Here is a 23,403-nt window from a genome sequence, read left to right on the forward strand (position 1 = left end):
ATATATTGTAATGTTCCGAAATGATGAATCACTTACATATTTTAAATATATTATGAGGTAAAAACTATGATCTCAAAAATATATTCTCAATATGTAATTTTTTTGTATGGGCTGTTTGGAAAGGAGAGAATAAATTGTCGAAGAAGTATCTTGCATTTGGTTAGGGAGGGAGGGAAAGAGGTAGGTCGGGAGAGGCTCTTTGTTCTGTGAACCTAGTCTGGAGAGGAACCAGGTTAAATGCTGTGCACACAGAGAAGCATCTGACACAGAGAGGCTGTCTACTGTCTCTTAACCCCCCCCCCCCCACCCCCCCCCCCGTCCTTCTTCTGGGCACACGGCTCGTCCCCTTTGATCACTGCATGTCAAATGTCATCTGCTTTTGTCGTAATCACCGTGACCTTTCTTTGTGTCGGCGATATTGCTGAGAGCATTTGCTGTTTGCTGCTCTTCCTTGGAGCTTTGTCTCCGAGCTCTCAGGATGAAGTGACAGGATGAAAATATAGTTCCGCTCTGTGCGAGAGCTACAGAGCCCTGTCTATGTGCTGTTGCAGGTGAGAGGGTGAGTAAGGTTGAGTTCTTGTCCGTTTGGAGCGTGGACAGGAGAGTGGTAGTGGGGAGGTAGTGGGGAGAGAGCACTTGTCCGTTCCACTCTTAATGAGCATGCTTGCTGCTGCTGCTGTTACTGCCCATTTGCCTTCGAGGGGCAGGGATTTAATAGGATAAATCTTCCGGAGATTATCGTGTTGCAGTTTTCCCGACAAATTGGTTTCCCTACACCTTGAATGAAAGCCCTGTTCTTTCACCTGAAGTATCAGGGACCACAGCATTCTCCAGTTATACTTGCGAGAGCGGTGAGGAGAGGCTGTGAATATCGAGTAAGCACCCCGGGTCTTGTGGAGAGGCATTCTGGTGAGGAATGGTAAACGGAGCCAGAAGGACGGGGGGGGGGGGGATTTGTAGTGTGAACAGAAAAAGCGGTCATTCAGAATGGGAAAAAATAAATAAATAAACTGCCTCAGCCACTCTCCATAACACATTCTCATCAAAGCGAAGAGAGATTTTCATGACTACAGCGTGGAATATTGCACCAAACAAATTGTACACACAGAGAAGGGAACAGAGAGAGCGACCAGAGAGTGAGCAGTGAGCATCAACTGAAGTGCCTGTGCGTGAAAGCCTGCGTGCAGAGTGGCGTTCCTCCGCCCCCGGAGAAAAGCAACCACAGTGAGGTGTGTAATTTAGTGCCTCGGTCCTTATGCCCGCTGCCTAATTCCATCAGCCACGCTCCCCCCCCCCCGGGGCAGCTGCAAGGGTCAAAGGTCAAGTGACTGAAGCTGGCGATAATCTGTCAATGAGCCGGTCTCTCCAGCGAGTGCCGCGGCTTCGTAAGGGCTGCCATCGCCCTCCCCTCTCTCCCTCACAAGCCCCGTCGCTGCACTGCCAGCCCTCTCACGGCAGAAGAGGGACACACCGCACCCGCTCTCGCACGCCCGTGTGCTGACACAGTGCTCCTGTCCTGGAGGTTTCGGGGGATTTCTCATAGGCAGGAGCGACACGTCTGTGCCAAAAAAAAAAAAACGGCGAGAGGTACCTCCACTGTTTTTTTTTTTTTTTTGTTTTTGCACGGATCATCGGAGAGAGGGAGAGAGAGAGAGAGAGAGAGGCAGAGAGAGAGAGAGAGAGAGAAGGGGAAGCCAGCCAGGGTGCCACTGTGAAAGCTGAGTCATATCAGGGAAAAGTGCATGGTGAGAGAGAGAGAGAGAGAGACGGGGGAGGGGGAGAGAGAGAGAGAGGGAGAGCACGGAGGGGAGGGGGACTGGTAACGTGGCCGAGGGAGTGGGCTGTGCCGTGTGTGTCTGCACAATAAAGAGAAGCGAAGGGAGCCGAGCTGGCAGCGCCGAATGCGGGGCGAGGCTCTCGCAGACAGAGGACGATCTCCCGGGGAAGGAGAACCGGGGAGAGAGAGAGAGACAGAGAGAGAGGGAGAGGGAGAGAGAGAGAGAGAAACGGCACCGTGGGAGAAGAGCGCAGCCTGACGCCGGTCCGCGCCACGCCGTGCCACGCCGCGCCTCGGATCCGCTCGACCAATCACGGCTCAAAGCCCAGCGCAAGTCCATTGGCTTCTCCACGTCAGCTGCCCCCCCCCCCCCCCCCCCCACCACCACCATGTTCCACATGGGTCTCTGCATCCGCTCTGTAAGTTTCTCCTGCGCTGGCGTGCCACTCTCCTTCCACCTCGTGGATTTACACTCCGCCGGACTGTGAACGCTCTCGCCCCCCCTGCCCACCCCAGTCTTCATCGTAGCAGAGCCATCTGAGAACGAACCCTTCCCCCCGCCACCCCCATCCACCCACCTCCTCCAGCAGGTGGTTTCGGTTGCGCGGGCGGGCGTTTAGGCGGGGAGGATGACAACCATGCAGAGGCTGCTGCAGCTCCCGGTGAACGCGGTGAACATGGTGAAAACGGCCCAGGGCGCCGAGGAGGCCAAGAGCCCCGTGCTGACGCCTGACGGAGGGCAGCAGACGTGGTACAACGCCGTCAGGCCGGACGAGCTCAGGCATCTCCGAGCCAGTGGGGAGCAGGAGGAGCGGCCGGCGCTGGAAGAGGCCGCCGCCAGCGCCCAGACGCAGCCGCTGCGGTAGGCCTCACACTCCGCACACACCTGCACCTGAGGAACTCTACACACCTGTATCATAGACTCTATACATCAATGTCAGTGACAGGCTGTACTCACCTGCATCACTGTGCATCACCTGCATACCTGTATCACTGATGCATTCCGCCCATCTGTCACATTGAAACACTCTGCGCACCTGTATCACAGACGCCATACACCTATATCAATGATAGGCTTACTCACCTGCATCACAGGCACAGACTGCACACCTGTATCGCTAACACATTCTGCTCATCTGTCACATTGCAACACTCTTCACACCTCCATCGTTAACAGAGTGTATGCCACCTGTATCACTGATGCACTAACCTACCTGTATTAGAGACATTATTTGCCTGCTGTACAGATACACCCTACACACCTGCATCACTGACTCTTCACAACTACAGTACTGATGTACCCTACATGCCTGTAATACTGACACTACACACCTGTGTCACTAATCCAGCGCTGTTTCATTCATGAGTTAGGATAGCAGCACTGTGTGAAGGGTGTAAACCAGTGCTCAGACAGTACTGGTATTTAGACCTTTTGGTGAAAAAGGTCATGCTTTCTGTCTCTTTGTAAACATGGTAGTCAGAGACTCGTAACTGTAATTGTACAAGTTTGTTCAAAGCTCTACAGGTCTGTTGTCAGCAGGTACTGGAAGAATTGGCTCGTTCTGTGCTCTGTCGTAGTAATGTTTACACACGCCAAGTGAACTGACGAGTACATTTGAGTGTGTACGATTTCAGACTTCGGTATTACTTAAGGTGACTTGGGACTGGTAGTTTGTCTTTTTTGCCTTGACACTAATCAAATATATCTTACTGCACTTGTCTTTTCCAATGCATTTGAAATGCAAAAGACGCTGTCATATCCCTGTGCTTTTCTGTTTTATTCTGTGTCTGTTGTAATATCCTTTAAACTCTGTATGGGTCAACGTGTCAGCAGAGCACAAAGTAATGAAAAGATTGATTAGATTAGCTGTTTCTTTGTTTTTCTACCCCACCCCGGGGGCAATTGTGCAGGCTTTATTAACAATCTCGGTTCATTGGGATAACGGAACTAGGGATAATCACAAAGTCACTCAAGACTGTGAATCAGATACCTCACAGGATATTTAACAAGAGCCTCCACTGAACAGCATTCAAGGGGCAGGTGCCACATGGTCAGAGAGTCTGGTTATGGGGGTTATGGAATATTAAAGGAATAAATAAAGACTTAAATTGGTATGTGGTATCTTGTCATACTACAAACAAGTGTGTGCCACCCTCAGAACAGCTCAGCTGACAGTGAAGTGCTTCATGTACCAAGTAACTGAAATTACTACAAATAATTCATTTACTGTGTATAACTCCTCTGATGTGACTGAATCATTTCTGTTGGTGTTAGTACTAAAACGGTGTTTCTGTTGGGGTTTTCAACCAGGAAAGATGGTATTTTTAGTGGGAAAGGTGGCGCAGTCTAACAGAGGAGAAAAAAAGTGTTTTTTCTGTTCTTTCAAAGCCGTTGATAGTGTGGAAAATCAAGCGTAGTGAATATGCATTGCCACAAACTCACATGTCAGAGATCATTTGGTCCTGCCATTTGCTTGAAAGACAAGCCACCCCATTGTGTTGAAGCCCAGTGATGTCACACACATGCAGTCTTAACTTGAAATGATTTAGAAACAGTTCCATACCATTAAAGCTAAGCATTAGTTCCACCATAACACGATCATAAAAGAAATTCCAACTTCAGATTGCGGTTTGTCGGGCCATAGTGTACCATCGTTGAGTTTATTTAATCACGCGTGGTAATATGTGGACGAAGGAGGCCATATAACTCATGACAGGACTGAAACACAGCAAGCGTAACGTTGGTATTGATGCTGGGCTCCCTCTTGCGTAAAGGCCGTAAACTTCCCAGAACCCAAAGACCTCCATCAAGAGGGAGCTTTGCAATTGAATATTAGTGACTTCTTTGGAAATTGGATTTCTTGTAGGCCTAAATCATACTGATTTTACTGCTCAACAGCGCATGTTTTTTTCATGAGCCTTGAAGATTTTTTTTGCGCTGGGTGGGTAACAGAGGCGACAGTCAAATTTTCAGTGAGAAGAGATTTTCGCTGTAGCGCTGGGACACCTCTGTGCCAGACTGAGCTGCGATTCCTTTTTATCAAAGGTTGCGATCATCAATGGGTGTGATTGCTCCTTGAGAGGAAAAAAAAAACGTGCTCAGGGCAGAATTCTACAAGTGTGGTGACATTGCTCAGCTGAATTCTATAATCCTCTACTCGTTCAGCTGGGTGTAATGAGGTCTGGGAACCTTTAAGCTTAATCACTGCTAAAATTTGCTTTGGCTCCTGAGTAGAATTAGAGGGCAGCTATCACCAGATCTGTCATCTGTAAGAATTACCGGCTGGCTACATTTGCCATCCTCTGTGTCAACAACGCATGCTCTCAGCCTAAAGGATTATGTGTAGTGGGAGCCTACTGGAGTTCCTTTCTTTTCTGGGGATATGGTCCCACAAAGGCATATGATTTCAGTCACACTGTTCCAGTAATGTAACATCTGACTAAAGTATGTGTAAATATATTGACATCAGAGTCAGGCAACAAAATGCTGCAAATAAAATAGGAGATGTGCAGAATATATTGTGTGGTGCCTTTTGAAGCAAAGGTTTTTTCCTGTTGGTCTATTTGTGCATGCATTTGCAGAAGGGCGTTTTATGCTGTAGATGGAATTTTTTTGCTGAAACTCCGTAAACTTCCCACCAGCTCTCAGCATAAGCCTTTAGTAATACAGGGAACGATTTTTGAAAGTTGTAAGGTTGTAAGAAGCTGAAAGCTGTATGACAGGTGCATCCTGTGGACGTACCTTTTGATTTGTGCAAATGCACTACAGCTTTGTTACACTGAATCAGGGTTGCGGCTGGCATGCCATATGCAGTGTAGCATAATGGTAAGGAGAAGGACTTGTATCCCAAAGGTTGCTGGTTCAATTCCCATGCTGGGGCACTGCTGCTGTACCCTTTGGCAAGGTACTTAACCCCACAATTGCCTGAGTAAATATCCATCTGTATAAATGGATAATTGTAACCTATGCAAGTCGCTCTGGGTAAGAGTGTCTGCTAAATGCCTGTAATGTAATGTAATGGGTCGTAATATGCAGTGATATCCAAGCCGTACATTATTGCAGGATGGACCATGGATGATATAAACGCTCCTGCCTTTGCCGCAGCTCAGTAACTCTGTTTCCGTCAGGTGTGTTCTTTGCCTTCCTGTTCACTTTTCACTTCTTGTTGCCGTCGTTTGTCTTTCGTTTTCCACGGCTCTCCTGTTGCTTCCTTGTTGTGGTTGTCCAAGAGAAACATGTTGATGCAGTCGGCTGCTGGAGCGTTTACATGGTTGAATCGTCACCGGAAGTGCTTCTCGTTAGCTTGGCACGTGAAACCTAACACTCAGTGTGACTCTTTGTGAAAAATTTCAGTTTTGCTAGTAATTGAATCACAGCTCCTAGAGGTGGTTGCAGCAGCAATTATCGGAGGTAGCAAGTGCCCAGCAGTACCACAGTTTTCATCCTTAGGCCAAAGTATGATCTCAGCATGCTAAGTTTCAGTGAAAATTGTGAACAAACTCATGGCTAATTTAGAGTGGCTTCAATTTGAGCAAACAAAAAAAAACTGAACAGGGTTAATCTGGTGGCCACACTAAATATGAGGTAGACATGTGCTGCTCAACTGGGGTTCTCCTGTTCATGACAGCCTTTCAGGTCCGTTTCTAGCTGATCCCTGCAACTTGCAAAGCAAGCATGCAAAGAACAGCACACAAAACTACAAGCAGTCCCTTAAATGATCTGTTACGGTGTCAGCTGCTTAAATTACTGTACAAGAGGAACTAATGTACTGGTGTTATTATTCGTGCCATATGCTAATAGGAATCCATGTTAGTCATTGTTGATGTAACCTAGACCTTGTTTTGTCTACAGTTGTACTATGAGCATCTGGTGCTACTATTTATTTTCCTGTTCTCATTTCACACATGTAGTATCTGTCCTGTTGCCTACACTGGCACACAGTAAACTGCACCAAGATTTCTTGACTTTATGACTTATTGGGATTCTCCATCTGTGTTTAAAATTCTGTTTAATCCTCTACAGTGGCCTTTTTAATGAAATATTTAAGATTACATTAAAGGGGTGGGAAATATTAACTAACATTATTCTTTGCTACATTTGCAAATGTAAAAAAAAAGTTGTAAAAAAAGTACAAAAATGTCAAACCTGATGAAGATTATTATTATCATAATTCTGTCATTTAGCGGAGCCCCCTATAAACTGTGATTATAAATATAACGAGATATTAAGAAAGAAAATTTAGATAAGATAAAAAAAAATTAGAAAAAAAAAACATTTTTGAATACATCACATGCTAAAACAGAAATCCAGTTAATATGCTAGTCATTTAATGAATTTGAGATTATCAGATGAATGATGTTTGCAGGAGAAACATAGCTGATCAGAGCCAATTTGATGTTAAATGGGATATGAACTGGACAGAAATGAAAGAGGGGAGCCGATTGCTGAGGTTATGTCTGAAGGCATGTCCTTCTGTGAAAATGCCAGGCTGTTGTCCCCTGTGTTGCGTGTAGGGGCACAAATTGATTCCCTTTCAGGGAATGATGAGATTGAAGACAGGTGGTTCTTTTAAGATGGAAACCAGCTTTGGTGTTTCTCTCCTCTGTCCCCCCTGTCTGGAGCAAAGGACACAGGTGCTAACCAGTCATCATGATAAGATCTTTCCTCTGCAGTGTAATGCCTCCCGGCTCTTGCGTGGGCCCGGTCCAATCACAGTCGAGGGCTTTCGTACCATAAAACACACCGAGAGGCTGTGTGCTCCCGTGGCAGGGGTTTTCGATATTTATCACCCGCAGTTCTTTTCAGGCATGCCAGCTGATTGTTTTTCCATCGTGACAGCGGTGAGACACGTCGCTTCAGGAGGACAGGAGATGGGATCACTGATGCGTAGGAGCACTGGGACAATACCCCCCCCCAACCCCCCCACACCCCCCACACATCAATGCACCACTCCCAGGGACTGACTGTTGCATGATGGGAAATTCTTGTTCCTAACTGAAAAAAAGGTCTCACAAGTTTTCCTTATTATATACCTACATGCCATAAAACATTTCTGTGTATTCTAGAAAGCTATATTGTGGCTGATTTGTAATTTCTGCAGGTAACATTGTTATGAGACAATGCAAATATTGTAGGACTGGAAGAGGACTGTTGAAATAGCAACAGCTATTTGGTTATAGTCTTGTTCACTTTTCTTTTGTTGCAGTCATGAAAGATGTATTTTCCATTTGACAGATCCCTGTGGCAAGTTCAAGGAACACGGTTCAGAGCAAACTGTACAACAGAGTCTGTATACTCTGGTGTGTGTACACTTGTGTGTACTTGTTTGTTCATTTTTCCAGTGTGTAGGTGTGTGTTTGTGTGTGTGTTGTGTATGTATGTGGGCCTGCATCTGTGCATGTGTGGGTATGTTTGTGTGTCTGCACATCTTTGTGTGCAGATGCGACTTTGCACTTTGTTTTATGTTGTGTGTTGTGTGTATGCTGCTCACATTAGAGGCCTTAATGCTCTTACCTTACTTCTAAGGCCTTGCACACTGTGTTGATTGATATCACTGTGTCAGATTCATCATGCACCACGCACACTCAAACCTTGAGCAGGATATGCTCCGTCTCCATTTTGCGTACCCTCTGAGCCGCTTGCTAAAACAACAGCAGTGCTATGAGGCGACCAGGGAGAGGAGACGTGTTCAGTTCACTTTATTGCATTCTTTGTTGCCTTGGAAACCGGCCGTGCAACCTGGATTTGTTGCGAGATATGATAGCCAGTTAATTCCTGCCATGATGGAGTGTCAGTCTCCTGGGGGATTTTTTAATTAGCGTGTTCCTCTCTGCATTGCTTGCAACAGTTTACAGTGAAGCCCTTTGTGGCACGCTCCTCTGTCTTCAGCGTTGGCGGGGGGGGAGGGGGCGAGGAGGTGGTGTTTACCGAGGTGGATAAGTAACCCCAGCACGAGGAATCGCAAACGGCCGCTGATTACACTCCGTTTGTTTCTCAGGTCTTCGGGTTGGTTCTTAACACAGGTTTCCTGTTTGTTCACGAATCTCTCTCTCTCGCTCTCTCTCTCTCACTCTCTTTCTCTTTCTTGCCTCTCTGGCTATCAATGAGCTCTGTCTCAAGCTTTACCCCTTGACAGGAGTACCTGGAAATGTCAAGGTAGTGTCATAAGTAACTCATGATGGCAGGCCATTGGGAGACAAGTGACAAAACCCTCCAGGGCGCCATCATTTTTATATTCCTTCGTTGTTAAAATTCCCCACACAGAGTATGAGTAGACCATCCAGCAGTGCCTAGTTATCATGGTGAAGTGAGCTGCAATGATAATATAGCAAATATTATACATATTTCATCATGGAATAGCATTCCACAAAGCAGACGACTCATTCGCCACATGCCCCGCTCCACATATTAGACAGAGCGGGAATTTCTTTTCCTCCATTTTAGTCGTCGTCGGCAGTGGAGGCACGACTGTTTCCGCACGTCAGTGATGCTCTCTGATCTCTCCCCCCACCCCCCGAGCCTCAAACCTGTCATCATAGCTCAGTGTTTCTCAAGAATCTGTTGCTAATAGCATTCTGCAGCACTGAATCCACACCGTATTACTGACCAAATCCGGTTCTGACTCGTCTCACGCCTAACACTGGCTGCAAGGACTCCTCCCTTACTTTTATCTGCACCGTTGTATAGAATGCGGCAACATTCCCGCACCAGAGTTACCTGAGGTGAGATTAAATAGGAGATGCTCTCACCTTGCAATGTTCTCACCTCATTCAGGAGGGTGGAAAGTTGTTACCCTCAGATGATTTATGAGGAAGATAAAAATTCACACTGCTTTTTGAACAAAGACGACAGATCTAGGGACTCTGGGTCTGTTTAACTTGGCTTTCTGTAGTTTTGTCTGTATCAGAAGGGCTTTGAAGGTATTATGAAAATCCCAACTAAATATTTGTCCCGCTCTATGTTCTTTTTTTTGTCAGCTTCGTCAGGATAGTGACGCACATACATTTGTCCTGTACTTATGATTTAATATCCAAATGGACGTAACACCAGACTTGAAAAAACAGAATTGTACATTTCTGTTAAACTCTGACACATGGATATGCCTAAGCCTGTCAGATGTGGATAGAATAGAGTCTAACTTTGTAGCTTATCTCCAGTAATACAGTGATGTCTGCTAGGAAAGTCCAATTCAGCAGCAGGGACCAGATCTGGAGAAAATGCAACCCCCCCCCCGCCCCTCACCTGTCCGGTCTGACAGGATGGGTGGAACGCTGTATAAGTCTGACTTATCCAGCCCCCTCCAATCTGAGGACCTGGGTGTGTGTGTGTGTGTGTGTGTGTGTGTGTGTGTGTGATGGGGGGGGGGTGGTTGGGTACTGGGGTGCCACTGCACAGTGCTGGTTACTGTAGAAACACAATGCAGGACAGTTTTGGGACCAGACAGTGGGCCAGGGCTGAGGAAGCGTAATGACGGTCATGGCATGGCGTTTCTGAGAAGCCGTTCGCCGGTGCAGAGCAGAGTGCTGATTAGGTGAAATCACCTCTCCGTCCTGTTCCGCTATTTTATTTACGGCTCTCCCGGCTGCCTGCTCCTTTCCATTCATGCAGTTCAGCCTGTTTATTATTTAATTTTTTCCTCCCATTGTGGGAAACGGTGTTTATGCGAGGAGGTACTCAAGATGCAGGGCGATGTCTGAATGCGAAGCAGTTTTGCTCCCGAGCCGTCTCTCAGCCAGCAGCACATCTGAGCCTTATAGCAGATAAATGCGTCGCAGTCATAGTCCTTACATGGAAATCTCCCCTGAAATGGCTGCCACTTATGAACCCACTACCCTCACGGAGATGACTACCTTCGCTGAGCTTAGACAGTAATATGTCATCTAATTGAGAGGCAGCTCCTGGGAGGCCTTTTCCAGACAGGTTGTTGCGAACCGTGACACAGCGTTTGAATCTCCCAGCATGCCCGGCGCCGGCAGTCACAGTGCAGCTTCACTCACCTGCAGGGCAGAAAGCCCGACTCAGGGGCGTCAGCGCATGCCGCTGCGTTGCTGGGTGGGTGCCGGGAGGATCGCATTCCTAACTGCGTCTGTTTGGAGGCTCTGACAGCCGCGTCGCTGTTGGTTTCCATCATGTTGTCTCTCTGATTTGGCGTTTTCCTCCAAGGGGACAGGATGATTACAGTAATCTGCCAAATGGAGGAGACAGCAGAATAATAAAACACAGTAATTACAATTCAAATGAAGAAAGTGTTTTTGTAAAGAAGCTTTAAGCAGCATGAATATTAATATGTACAATATGCCCAGATCTCAACAGTGCCAAAACAATACCATCTGTGACAAGGTGGTAAATGGTCCTCAGAGATGTATCAGATTACTGCTATATTTTTCACATTTGGACACTTTGACTGAAAGGCCCAATCATACTGGACAGCAGATGTTATAAAACTTTTGAATCATGTCTGATGCTCTGTAAATCACAGACCCAATTTAGTAGAGTAGACATTGAATTGTATATATGTACAACTTGATACAATAATGCATTAATATGTATTAATTCTTCCCTTTGTTGCCTTGTGCTAGTTTGAATGTGTGCTAACAGTGTTTTAACAGATAAAATTGTGTATGTCTTTTTAAGATGTACCAATAATTGTTATACTTTGATATATATTGATTGATATATTGATTGTACACTTGAAATAATATATCTGTACGGTTTGTGTTGGGTGTAGAGCAATGTACTTTCTCTACTGAGAGACCTTTCTGCAAGGAACTTTCACTGGTTTCACTGGTTTCACTGCACAGATTCATAAAGGGTTGAATGCTGAGACAGTTGTGACATTTGTTCACTTGAACTGAAAAAACCTTATTACTCGTTTTTACATTTTAGAGTTACAACCCTTTCTTATTCTGTTCATTTACCACAAATACAAATACATAATAACATTTCTACATAATGACAACAGAAAACGTAAAATTTAGACTTAATTTTGAACAAATGTGGAAGCAAATATTGCTGCAGGAAATGTCCTCCACCTCCCTCAAAAAGCTACAACTCCAGAACTTCCTTCAGCAATAGGCTCATCTACACAGATCTCATGCTACACAGAACAGATGTCATTATATGCGCATAATCAATTATTTATAATCTCTTTTAGGATTCAGCATATTTTGGTAGTGGAAGTCTTTTCCTTGGAGAAGCGTCATGCAGTTTGGTTCTTTACATGCTGCTGAGATGATGTCAAATGCATGTGTACTTTAATGCAGGACAACAACCCATTATTAACATTTGACATAGATGACTGGGGTGTCTGTGGTTAAAGAATGCTGATAAAATTAATCATCCACCTTCTGATGGTGCTGCTCAGTCTAGGGTCACAGAGTGCAGCGATGTGAGAAGGGTGGAGTCAGACCTCATTGCCCTACCACTTTCCAGCAGTGGAACCCATTGTTTGCCTAATGGCAGATTTAATGGTCTCTGTGTGTCGTCCTGCAGGGACGTGATTTATCTGTTATGGATTGCAGATTGTAGTTCATACCCCGGTCTGAGGGCCCCAGTGATAAATCAGAGGGGAGCTGAGCTCTGGGGGTCTGGGGAGCCTGGGAGAAGCAGCGCTATTAAATTAAATCTGTGCGTATAATGTCAGGGAAGATTGAGCCCCAGGGGGAGGGGGGGATAGATGTCCCCCCCCCCCCCATTTTCCAGCCCTGTTTTTGGAACCATTTCTGAGGGCTTTCATTTTTTGAGACTATTTCCATTGGCTTTCTTTCCACCACGTGCTGTCACACCCCGCCACATGGCTGTGGAAGGCAAGATGAACAAATCCACTGTCCATAAGGTGCTGAAAAATGTCACCTTTTTCAGCATTTAATGAGCTCTGAGAAACAGAGATCCTACCTTCTGGGGGTCTTGCTGGCATGCAAACCGTCTGAGGCTTCATTAAAGGAGACGTGGATCAAAACCTGCAGCCATATGTAGGATTTTATACCCGTCTGCAGATAAGTGTTATTTTAACTGGATCCATTTAAGATGGGTGTCTTTGTATTTGAATATCAGTGTGCACATTTTATTAACTCTTCTCTGAGAAAGAAGTAGTACTTAGTGTTGTTTCTCCGAAAAATGCTTTTTAGTAGATATGAATTTCCATACAATCAAGGTGTGAAGGTTGCATGTCATGTGGTTATAGTGGTTTGTTGTTTGGCTTGGAGTCCGACAAAGGGATCACACTTGACTGTAGGCCAAGGCTTTTGAAACCCTGTGAACACATCGTTTTGCCCTGTATGGTTGTCCTTCACCTCACAATAGATCAAAAAGCTGTGTTCAGCTGCTTGTGTCTGCAGTGAAGCGTTTTTGGGAACTGTAACACTCTAAGGGGACTGCTCCTCTCTCTCTCTCTTTTTTCCTAGCACCTGGAATTAAACGAATATGCTCTGTATTGTTCTTTTTGAACACCTCTCTGACTGAGGTATGCCAAAGCAGTTGACAGCTAACCCCTTCATTAGTCATACTCGTGCTCTGAATGCGTCTCTCACTGAAAAGCATAAACGACGTACCAGAGCGCGTGATCCTCCGTTTCCCTCATTCTGAAGCACCGTTAAGCTTTACAATATTGTTAAGATCGGCATCGCACGGTTGTAAGGACGCGCTTCAACAGTAATGGCCGTGAAAGCGGTGAGCAGCTGAAGTAGCATACTCTCAAGAGCCTGACTCACACAGCTCCCAGCTGCAGTCTGTTGACGTCCTGTACAGGGAGTGTGAAGCACAATACAGAACATCGCGGAACGCGATACGACAAAAAAAAAAACCTGCTTACAGACTGAAAAGGCCTCTTCACAGACCACACAGAGGCGGTAAAATTAGAACCTAGCAAAATGACAGTTGCAGCTGCAGTTGTGGAATTGTTACATTACTGGTGGCTCTTGCTTGCGAAAATGAAGTTAGCACCGGGACATCGCACATTGAAAATGATTTGTCATTGCCTCCGCTGTGCCAAGTAGCCACCACTCAACGGGGCAAAAACGGTTTGTATTATCTGTATACTTTGAATTGGTCTCGCGCTGTTCGCGCCACCGGTTCTGCCAACACCATCACTATTCGTCTGCATCAAAAACCGCCACCTCCTCAGCTGGCACGGTGTGGGGAGAGAACCCCGCCAGCCGCGGCAGAAAATAGGAAGCGGCCGATAAATCCCCCGGAATGGCCCGCCGTTTTTCAGACCAGACCGGTGGCGCTGTCCAGGGGGCGGGAAGATGTGCTAATCTATCGCCGTTTATTACTTTCCGGCTGAAAAGTGGTATCTGGCTTAAAGGCCCGCCGACGGCATTGATCAGCGGCCGGCTTTAAAACAGAGAAAACGCTTTCTCGACCGTTTCCACAGCAACGCCGCGTGGCATGTGTTTTTTTTTTTTCTCCAAGGCGGGAAAGGGTGGATGCGGTCCAGCGTTGTTAGCGAGGCAGGCTGCGCTCGTCGGCAGCCGCTAGCTGAGCTCAAGTAATCGCGTCTGGGAACCCTCACAAGGTACCGCCTGGCGTGGTGCCATGCAAGCACCTTTTTAGTACGACGTTTTCGTTTATCCCAGATTTGCCCAGATTAGTTTCTACTATTTCGGCGACTTGGCTTATTTTAAGCATCAGCAATGAGAGAGTGGTATTTCAAAACAAATAATTAAAAACATATACATTTTCATGTCAGAGAAAACAAGTATGCTTTGTTTGACATGAAAGTTGTCCATGTTTTTGTTTGCCTGAGTTCGTTGGGGTTTTTTTTTTTTTTTTGTGGTGTCCTTACTGTTTTTACACAATGATCTTACTGTGAACATGAGATAGGTAAGCGTCAGTTATACCATATTGCCATATATAGAAGTTGACAGCAGACTCTTTATCAGGGGAATGGAATGGAGAACAAATCGTGAACTGGACAATCCACGCGTCAGTGTGAAATCAATTTAAAGCCGTGTGTAAGAGTGTCTGCTCCTACTGTACGGTACAAAACGTTGTCTTTACCTCACGCTGCTCAGCATATGACTCCAGAGGTCAGGCGCAGAGCTGAAAAACTGTTTGAAGGCTTTTATCTTCTATTTCTTAAAATTAAAGTGCAAACTACTTCCTCTGTCAGCCCTGGGAACCCCTCTGACAGGGCTCTTTGATCAGTGTACTTCAAACAGATGAAAACAGAGAATCTTATTTCCTGGTGTCATTCCTTTACTAATGGTTAATGTCTCCAATGTTCACCGAGGAAATGGTTTTCAACAAACTCATTTGATAGCATTTTAATACAACGCAACTGATTAGCCCTTAATAAGAATGTTTGTTTGCCTGCACTCTGTGAAGAGGCGCTGATTAACTGGTCGAGCATTCCTGTTTCCCTGCTGACTGATACTCCAACCACTCCAAAACATCTGAGACAATGCTTTCAAAGAACGAAACAGAACATTCTCCCTGGTTCTTTGTGACTGACTGTGTTACACCTCAGTGTAATGACGTGGCGTACTGCTGTGACTATAAGTGAGGCCAGTTCATATTTCGAGCTGAATAAGGTTCAGTGTTGTCACGGCACCTGCTGTACTGCTGGTCTGTGGCAGCCAATCACGTGAGGTGAGAGTTTGGTACATTACAAGACGCTGTTCATTTGCTTAGCAGGCACTTCAAGCATGACTTACACAGCTCACATATAATCGATTTATACAGTTGTCACGGTCATTGAAGCCAGAATAAGTTGGGTTAATTACCTTGCTCAAGAGTACAGTGTCACTGCACTGGTGGTGGTACAGCACCCCTGGGTTATGATCTCTGCTGTTTACCACTGCACCACACTAGAGTGGGATACTTGAGAAAGGTGTGGTCAAAAGACCTCCTTCTGAGTAACAGAGATATACCTGTCTTTTGTGGTGCCTTTGTACTGTGTGGTACCTTTGTTTCAATGAAGGGGTCTGTTGATCTTGACGCTACTCCACATCACGAGCTTGTTGCCCGGCCCAAAACAGTGAAGGCGGTCATTCTGTCAAGATTTATCAGGGATTTGAAATACAGCAACCATGCGCGTAAATCTGACTGGCATCACACATACTTTGAATGTGTCCAGATATTGTGGTCAAAAGCAGCTTTTGGTAGCATAATTATATTTATAGACAGTGTGAAGGTCCTCCAGGGTTAATTAAACATGCTCAGCTGAATTCCATGTGGTAGCTGCTTCCTGCATCATTTAAGCCAATCGATGAGTAAGCAGAAGCCCTGCTGTCAAACACACCCCAAGCATCATCTAATTCACTCAGATGAAAAGAGGCGTCGTTGAAACGTGTCAGCACCCTATCATTACTGCTCGCGTGGTTCACAGCTGCATTTTCAGAGCAGTGCAATTTGAAGGTATCGGCCCCAGGTCTCCCAATCACAAAGATCAGAAGCACTTTTTTTTTTTTTGAGGTGTTAGGGCGCACGGTGCGCCTGACTTCCTCTCAGGAACGTGGGACGTTCAATCTAACTGATTAAGGCTGATCGAGCAACATGTAATTACGGCGTTTAAAACCACATGCAAACATCGGCGAGGTGGAAAAGAAAAGAAGAGTGTGATGTGAGAAGGAGCCCCATAATGTAGCAATCAAGCTGAAGAGTGGAAATCACACTATGCCCAGGTCTTTGCAGAGCAAATCTGTGACTGCTCTCCTCTGGATGGCTGTGTAAGCAGAACCATGGGCAATACTGCATCTGTGCAAAATGGGATTTGAGCTGCATAAAAGCTGGAATGCAAGTTGTATTCATATTCTGGGCAGGCAGATAATTAGAGGAATTGCAGATGCCTCTTTACTGGTACTAGGACAGAGATACGGGGCGAGGGGGGTACCCCTTAGTGTTTGGCATGAGTCAGAAAGAGAGGCTGGTGGTGGTGGTGGTGGGGGGGGGTACCCCTTAGCATTCAGCGCGAGTAAGAAAGAGAGGTTGGTGGGGGGAGGTTTTTGTTATACTGAGAGAGGCAGTGCTGTGAGTGGGGTTGCTAGGCCAGTTCTGCCACGCAGCAAGCCTTCAAGACCTCATATCACAGTTTCGTATCTCCAGTGTGATCATTTAAGTAATGGAAGCTGTGTCTACGCCCAGATTTGTTTCAGCTTATGTCTCCATACCTGCGTTGTGGAGATGTGAAGAAGTTTGATGCACAGGTACACCACGCTCAATAGGACATCAGTATATCATAGGTTCACTACCCATAATCCATCCTTTAAACTGCTCAGCATCAAGAGGAGAGCCGGTGTCTGCTGTCTGTAAAGCATTTATCTTATAGTCCTCACTCTTATGAGTCAGCTGGGAACAGATCCCACAATTTTCAGGGGCTAGGGCAGAGGAAGGGTGCTGATCATATTAATGCAGCTGATATTGATTCGGCTGGTTCTTTGAAAAGGAGACAGTGGGCAGCTTCAGGGAGGTTTAATTAGCACTTACTCAACCAACTGCCGTGAGACTCGATGTTATTGCAATATGCCATACCAAAGATATCAGAGTTACTCTGTCTACTTTCTTCCAGACATGATGACTTGAAGGAGATGCTGGACAGTAATAAGGACTCCCTGAAGCTGGAGGCCATGAAGAGAATTGTTGCTGTAAGTCTGTTTCTGATCTCTACCGTCAAACAAAACTTTCCAAATGCACTCTTGATTAAGGGTCCCATGTGAAACAACCTGGAAAATGAATCCTTCTCTAGACTTTATCTGTGACTCTGTTTTCCATCAGGCATTTCAAGTTCTGATTAAATCAATGCTGGTCAAATGAAGGAGTTACCCAAGGCAAGCCCTTACATCAATTCCAAAAGTATTCCACATTACGAAGTCACAGGTTACCATGGTGTTGTTGTTACCACAGGCACAAGAGGCTCAAGTGTGGTACTAGGTTGCATCTCTTAAACAAATCCGTTAAGCATGCACGGAATTGTTTTCATTCAAGCATGCATAGAACTGACTTATTCAAAAATTAAATAATTAATTTAAAGAATCAGTTATAAAAAACTTCTAATTTTTTAAAGATCACATGGACAAAAACAAAGGTGTCTATGGAAACAAGTGTTTTGTGTGAATGCTTGAAAATTACATAGCTTTCTGTGTCAGAAATTTGGGAACAGAGTTGTATTTTACATTTTGAGGACTTATGTTTAACAGATGCAATATCATTTTATTCTTGGTGCTACGTGGTATATTAGTGTGGGAGAGTAGGAAAAAAGACATCATCCACATTTAATATTATTTACCCATTTAAATTTTATAAACAGAAATAATTTCTCACTCTTTAAATATCCATGAAAATTGTTATAGCAACGGAATCCATTCTGCCTTACACTGCACTATGTGTGGAAAATGATAATAAGCCCCTTGTGCACTGTACATTTTTAGAGCATTTCCTTTGAAATTTGTGGTTTGAATCCATAATTTAGGAGGTTTGCTTTAAATATAGATGAAATTAAACATTTTAATGAGGCTGAGAAGATAGTCTGCGTTGGCTGCAGTGGCTGCGTAATGCAGAGATGAAAGGTGTCCTTGGTCACAGGGGTGTTTCTCTTCTGACCCCTCTGTTTATTCTGCAGAGGGTGTCGTCTTCAAGACAGGGCCCGCAGTGAATTGTTATGCCGTGGAGCATTGTTGCTAAGGCTAGAAGGATTTCTACAATGTCGTATCTAATAAGACAGCTGTAAGTGAAGGAGAATGCACAGTCAGGTGTTAAATATTCATAAACAGTGTCAGTTTCCCGTATTGTAGAAGGTTGCTCAGGGGCTGAATTATTTATAACAAAGAGATAAAAAAAAAAACACAGCCAGCTTGATCCGTTTTCCATTTGTTCGCGAGAAAGACAGAGACCGAGGGAGTTGAGAGTTGGAGTCACTTTCTTCACTAAAGAGAAAATTTATATTAATATCCATCACTGAGGTGGCTGAAAACAATCAGGCTTCCATATCGACAAAGAAAACATTCTCACTTCTCCTGCTTTGAACCAGAAGAAGCTTTGTTGTTAAACAGCAACAAGGTATCAGAATTGAAAAATCGAACAACCCACCCCAGCAGACAACAGCACAATTTGCATGGTCATATTTTCTGTTTATCAATAACAATTCAATGACATTATAAAAATCATCTTCACATAAATACATTTAAAATTGAGTGTCTTGGTCTGAAACTAGTGCTTTAGACTTAAGTAAAGTCAGTCTTAAATAAATTCAGTCTGTGGTGCAGTCTTACTTGTGACCACACCTCTCTGAGCTAATGATTAGCTGAGCTACTCAGTTAAAAACCCGGTTAAGTATTCACTACTCCTTGGCTGTGATACGCTCAGATACACAGTGTATGTACTACATTTTAACTGTCCTCACACTCAGCTGTCACTGTGTGTGTGTGTGTGTGTGTGTGTGTGTGTATGTGTGTGTGTGTGTGTGTCTGTGTGTGTGTGTGTCTGTGTGTGTGTGTGTGTGTGTGTGTGTGTGTGTGTGTGTGTGTGTGTGTGCGTGAGTGTGTGTGTGTGTGTGTGTGTATATGTGTGTGTGTGTGTGTGTCTGTGTGTGTGTGTGTGTGTGTGTGTGTGTGTGTGTGTGTGTGTGAGCGTGTGCACGCTGTGTCTGTTCATGTATGCTTCTCAGATGATCGCAAGAGGGAAGAATGCATCAGATCTGTTCCCAGCTGTGGTGAAGAATGTGGCCTGTAAGAACATTGAGGTGAGCTGTCACACAGACACATTTCCATAAAACAACTTCATTATAAATCCATTTAAATCCATTTAGTGAAAGTTAAGTACCTCTCTCCAGGGAATGACATCAGCACCACACTGAACCTGCAACCCTAACCCTCTTTCCACACAGGCCCCCATACAAACTTCCCTGGTCCTTCTTTCCGAGCAGTTTCTCTGATGAAAGAAATGTGGAAGAAATTATCTCAAGACATGCATTTGCAAAGCAGTACATTTATTGCAATTCAATCCAATGAATTCAGAGTGCCAAAGGACAAGAGAGTGGCAAATCTGTGTTCTACATGATTGAGATCGTTCATATTCATATGTTAAGAGAGACTGAAGGCTGAGGTAGAGAGAAGAATCTAGAGGGTGTGTACATCTTCAGGGCATTTCTCACAGTATTTACGTCATCCTCCAGGTGAAGAAGCTGGTGTACGTGTACCTGGTGCGCTATGCAGAGGAACAGCAGGACCTGGCTCTCCTCTCTATCTCCACCTTCCAGAGGGGGTTAAAGGTCAGTCACATGACTGCGTGATCCACGCTTTCCGCCGCCAGCGTGTCGTCAGCGTCAAACGTGCGCCGCGAGAACTTGACTTTTTTACCTCTGTCCAGTCGATGAGGCTGTTGCCACAGTGATGCGAGTTTGAGAGAAACACCTGCACCACCTCCCTCCTCACACACACACACACCACCTCCCGTCTCTTGATCGCCTGGCATTTCAGAGTTTATATATAGCTGCAGGGAGGTGTCTGGGTTAGTGATAGTGCAGTGGTCGGTCAGTTAATTGTACCACACAGGCACAGGGCCAGGAGCATCTCCAGCCTCCTTCTCACTCTGTCCGTCCATCCATCTGTTTGACCTGCTGTCACAGCCTGCACTGCAAGAGAGGCTTAAAAGAGATGTGTCTGTTATCCGTCCCTCTCTCTCCCTCTCTCCCTCTCTCCCTCTCTCCTTCCACTGGAGGAAGATCAATAGCCCATCAGAGATAGTAGGCTTTTCTCATAGGCACAGTGTCATCCCCTGTATTGATAATCCACTGGGTTCCACCATCGACCCACTCACATTCACTGCACTTTTCTCTCAGGCCTTTAACGCATCGAGCATTCATTGTGCCTATGGGACCGTAAAAATCCTGATCCAAAGAGTAAAATTTTCGATGTATTTGCAATATATATGAAAATACGGTGTACAACACCAAATATCATGACATCACAAAAGGCAGGCCATAGCAAAAGGTGTGGTATGTATGATAACATGCAGAAGAACACAGCAAATATGGTCCATCAGGGAAATCACTGATCATTTATTGGCCAGCAAAAAGAAAAACCGAAAATGCCCATACACAGCACAGACCAAGCAAACAAATAAATTTAGCTCCCCTGTTGCCTGTCTAACACAAGGGTCAGGCCCTGACTATCCCTCTGGGCTGCTTACCAGAAACACACGGTAGCAATGAGGAAAGCACCAGCTGAGGAACAGGCACAGAGCAGGTGGACCTCTACAAGAAAAGGGTCTAACACAGAATTTCCTCCAAGCAATTTGGTCCAAGCAACTGCTGACAGCAATTTCTGGAGGAGAATTTTTAGACATTCCCTACACACCACACTTGAGCAAACATGTCCCGTCCTCAAGTATAAAAACCCCACTCACCACTGCCTTCTCGTGTCAGCTGTTTACGGCATCTATCCCCCACCCCACCTCCTCCTTATTTCTATTCATATGCTTGATGTCCGTTTGGTGGGAGGGGGGGGCACAACAACCTCGGCCCATGGCAAGGTGCAACCCCTTAACTGTCCCCCACACCTTCGTCAACAGCAATCCCTCTTATTGTATTAAAATCCATATCTGCTGAATGTCACTTCCCCTTACTTCCCACTCCCAGCACAGGGGTCTGAGATCATTTATAAGCCTTTAACGATGGGCTGTTGAGTCCAGGTATGGCTAAGCCATTGTTGCCACTATTCACGCATGTAATTTACAGTAAGAATATCCTTGCATTCACTGTACTTTGCTTTTAAATTCCTAATGCATGAAGTAGTTGTAGTGCCTTTGGGACCATAACACTGAAGTGCAATACTAATTCTCACTGAGGCAGATTTCATCATCAGCCTGAAACACATGCCAAGATGGTAGTGAAATGCATCATTATTAAATAAATGCAAAAACCGCTTTCCTTTGTGCTGCTGCTGCAGCTTGGGCTATACCAATAGCCATTAGGACACTAAATGAGCCATTCGGTTGACTGTCAGGGAGATGCACAACTTAGAAGGCCATTGTGCAAATACAACATCCACGGTTTATTTATTTATGTTTTTAATTTTAATTTTATTTGTGTTCATTTTAATATTTTTACATCAATGCTCCTGAAGCGTAAGATTTTGCGTTTTATTGTTTCAGCTTTATGACTTACTGTTGTGATTTTTATCCTTCTCTGTCCTTCTCTGTCCTTTTTTCATGTCAAAAGAGTAACACACATGGGAATGTAACGTATTCTGGTTCTAGTTCTGATCTTTGTCCATCTCACCCTGAGAGAAAATCTTCACAGCTGACCCGAGAGCTGTGAAGATGTCATGTGTGAGCTTACTCACACATGAAACATTCAAAGTGTGGCAGGTCCAAAAAAATAGGCTCAGAATACAAATGTCACATCATCCCTTTGCTAACCAAGCTGTACCGCTGTTTCAGCATGTTGGACATTTCTTGAGTCCCACACCATTCTCTAAGGACCACATGAGTGCAATGAATTCTCCTTATATATACGACAAATATAATATTCACATCTAAAATCAATCCTGAGCATCTGACTTGATGTAAGTGCCTTGATGTAAGTGGGATGGGGATGGTGGATTGATTTCAAATATTACCTCAATTTTCAAAAATAATAAGTAGCCTTTATGAGTATGGTAGATTCAACAGATTGGCTGTGGCTTTCAGTCCCACTAACAGGTTGCATCACCTGTCACCTGCCTCTCAGACACAGTCCCTGTCTGTAATGGTCCCTCAGTGGTGGAATGAACTCCCCACAGGGGTCAGGACAGCGGTGTCATTGGCCATCTTCCAACACAAACTGAAAACTCAACTCTTCAGACTGCATCTCAGTTCCACCTCAATCACCACCACCTAACACCTGCTACTTGTATTACTTGCTGTTTATTTTATGTGCATTGTGATGTGTTTTGGATTTTGTGATCTAGCAACTGATGTATGGCAGTATACTTGGCTTCCCTTGTCTAGTCAGGTTGTAGAAGTTAACTTGTGGTATTGGCTTGATTAGTGTTATGCTCACACTCACTGGTCTGGGAGTGTTGTTAGACTGGTCTGACACTGTTGCTCCTTTAACTTAAATGGATACACTTCTGTTCTCTTGTACTAGGAGTCGCTAAGAGTGTCGCTAAGAGTCGGATAAGAGTGTCTGCTAAATGAATGTAATGTAATGTAATGTAATGTAATGACTCTTTCAGGATCCAAACCAGCTGATCCGCGCCAGCGCCCTGCGGGTCCTCTCCAGCATCAGGGTCACCATTATTGTGCCCATTATGATGCTAGCCATCAAGGAGGCCGCCTCCGATATGTCTCCCTATGTGCGGAAGACCGCCGCCCATGCCATTCCCAAACTCTACAGGTACCAACCACCCCAAGGCATGGGAAAATGCCCAAACGTTACAGAAGGGATTTCAAAGGTCGTTCTGACTTTTAACGTGCATGAAAACCATCTAAATGATTTGCTAATTTACCCATTTCAGGTCTAGCAATGTGAGGGCATTAATACGGTGAATAAATTGCCAAAATTGCAGGCATCTGCATAAAGCCCCCTGCCAGAAGTCATTAGTGACCAGTACTTTCTGCCAAGGGTATCCGCCTGTGTGTGTCCGTGCAGACACAAAAGTATTTTAAAAGTAATGTGTCTGAAACAGTAGCCAGCCCCTCTTCGGCA

General features: G+C 45.0%; 1 protein-coding gene across 4 annotated transcripts in view; it reads left to right on the top strand.

Moving 5' to 3' along the window:
• The window catches only part of LOC118781930 (AP-3 complex subunit beta-2), a 59,031-nt gene that overhangs the window by 11,232 nt on the left and 24,396 nt on the right, over window positions 1-23,403 (top strand). For 2 of the 4 annotated variants that reach the window (XM_036535085.1, XM_036535086.1), the window contains exons 1-5: window positions 2,407-2,639; window positions 17,287-17,362; window positions 19,381-19,455; window positions 19,888-19,983; window positions 22,931-23,091. In XM_036535085.1, coding sequence (XP_036390978.1) covers window positions 2,407-2,639; window positions 17,287-17,362; window positions 19,381-19,455; window positions 19,888-19,983; window positions 22,931-23,091 — 641 coding nt within the window. Of the gene's footprint in view, window positions 1-2,406; window positions 2,640-17,286; window positions 17,363-19,380; window positions 19,456-19,887; window positions 19,984-22,930; window positions 23,092-23,403 lie in introns of those variants that run through there. The other 2 variants (XM_036535087.1, XM_036535088.1) reach the window with 1 other exon arrangement.

The sequence above is a fragment of the Megalops cyprinoides genome, chromosome 8, assembly GCF_013368585.1.
Source record: "Megalops cyprinoides isolate fMegCyp1 chromosome 8, fMegCyp1.pri, whole genome shotgun sequence".
Lineage (NCBI taxonomy): Eukaryota > Metazoa > Chordata > Actinopteri > Elopiformes > Megalopidae > Megalops > Megalops cyprinoides.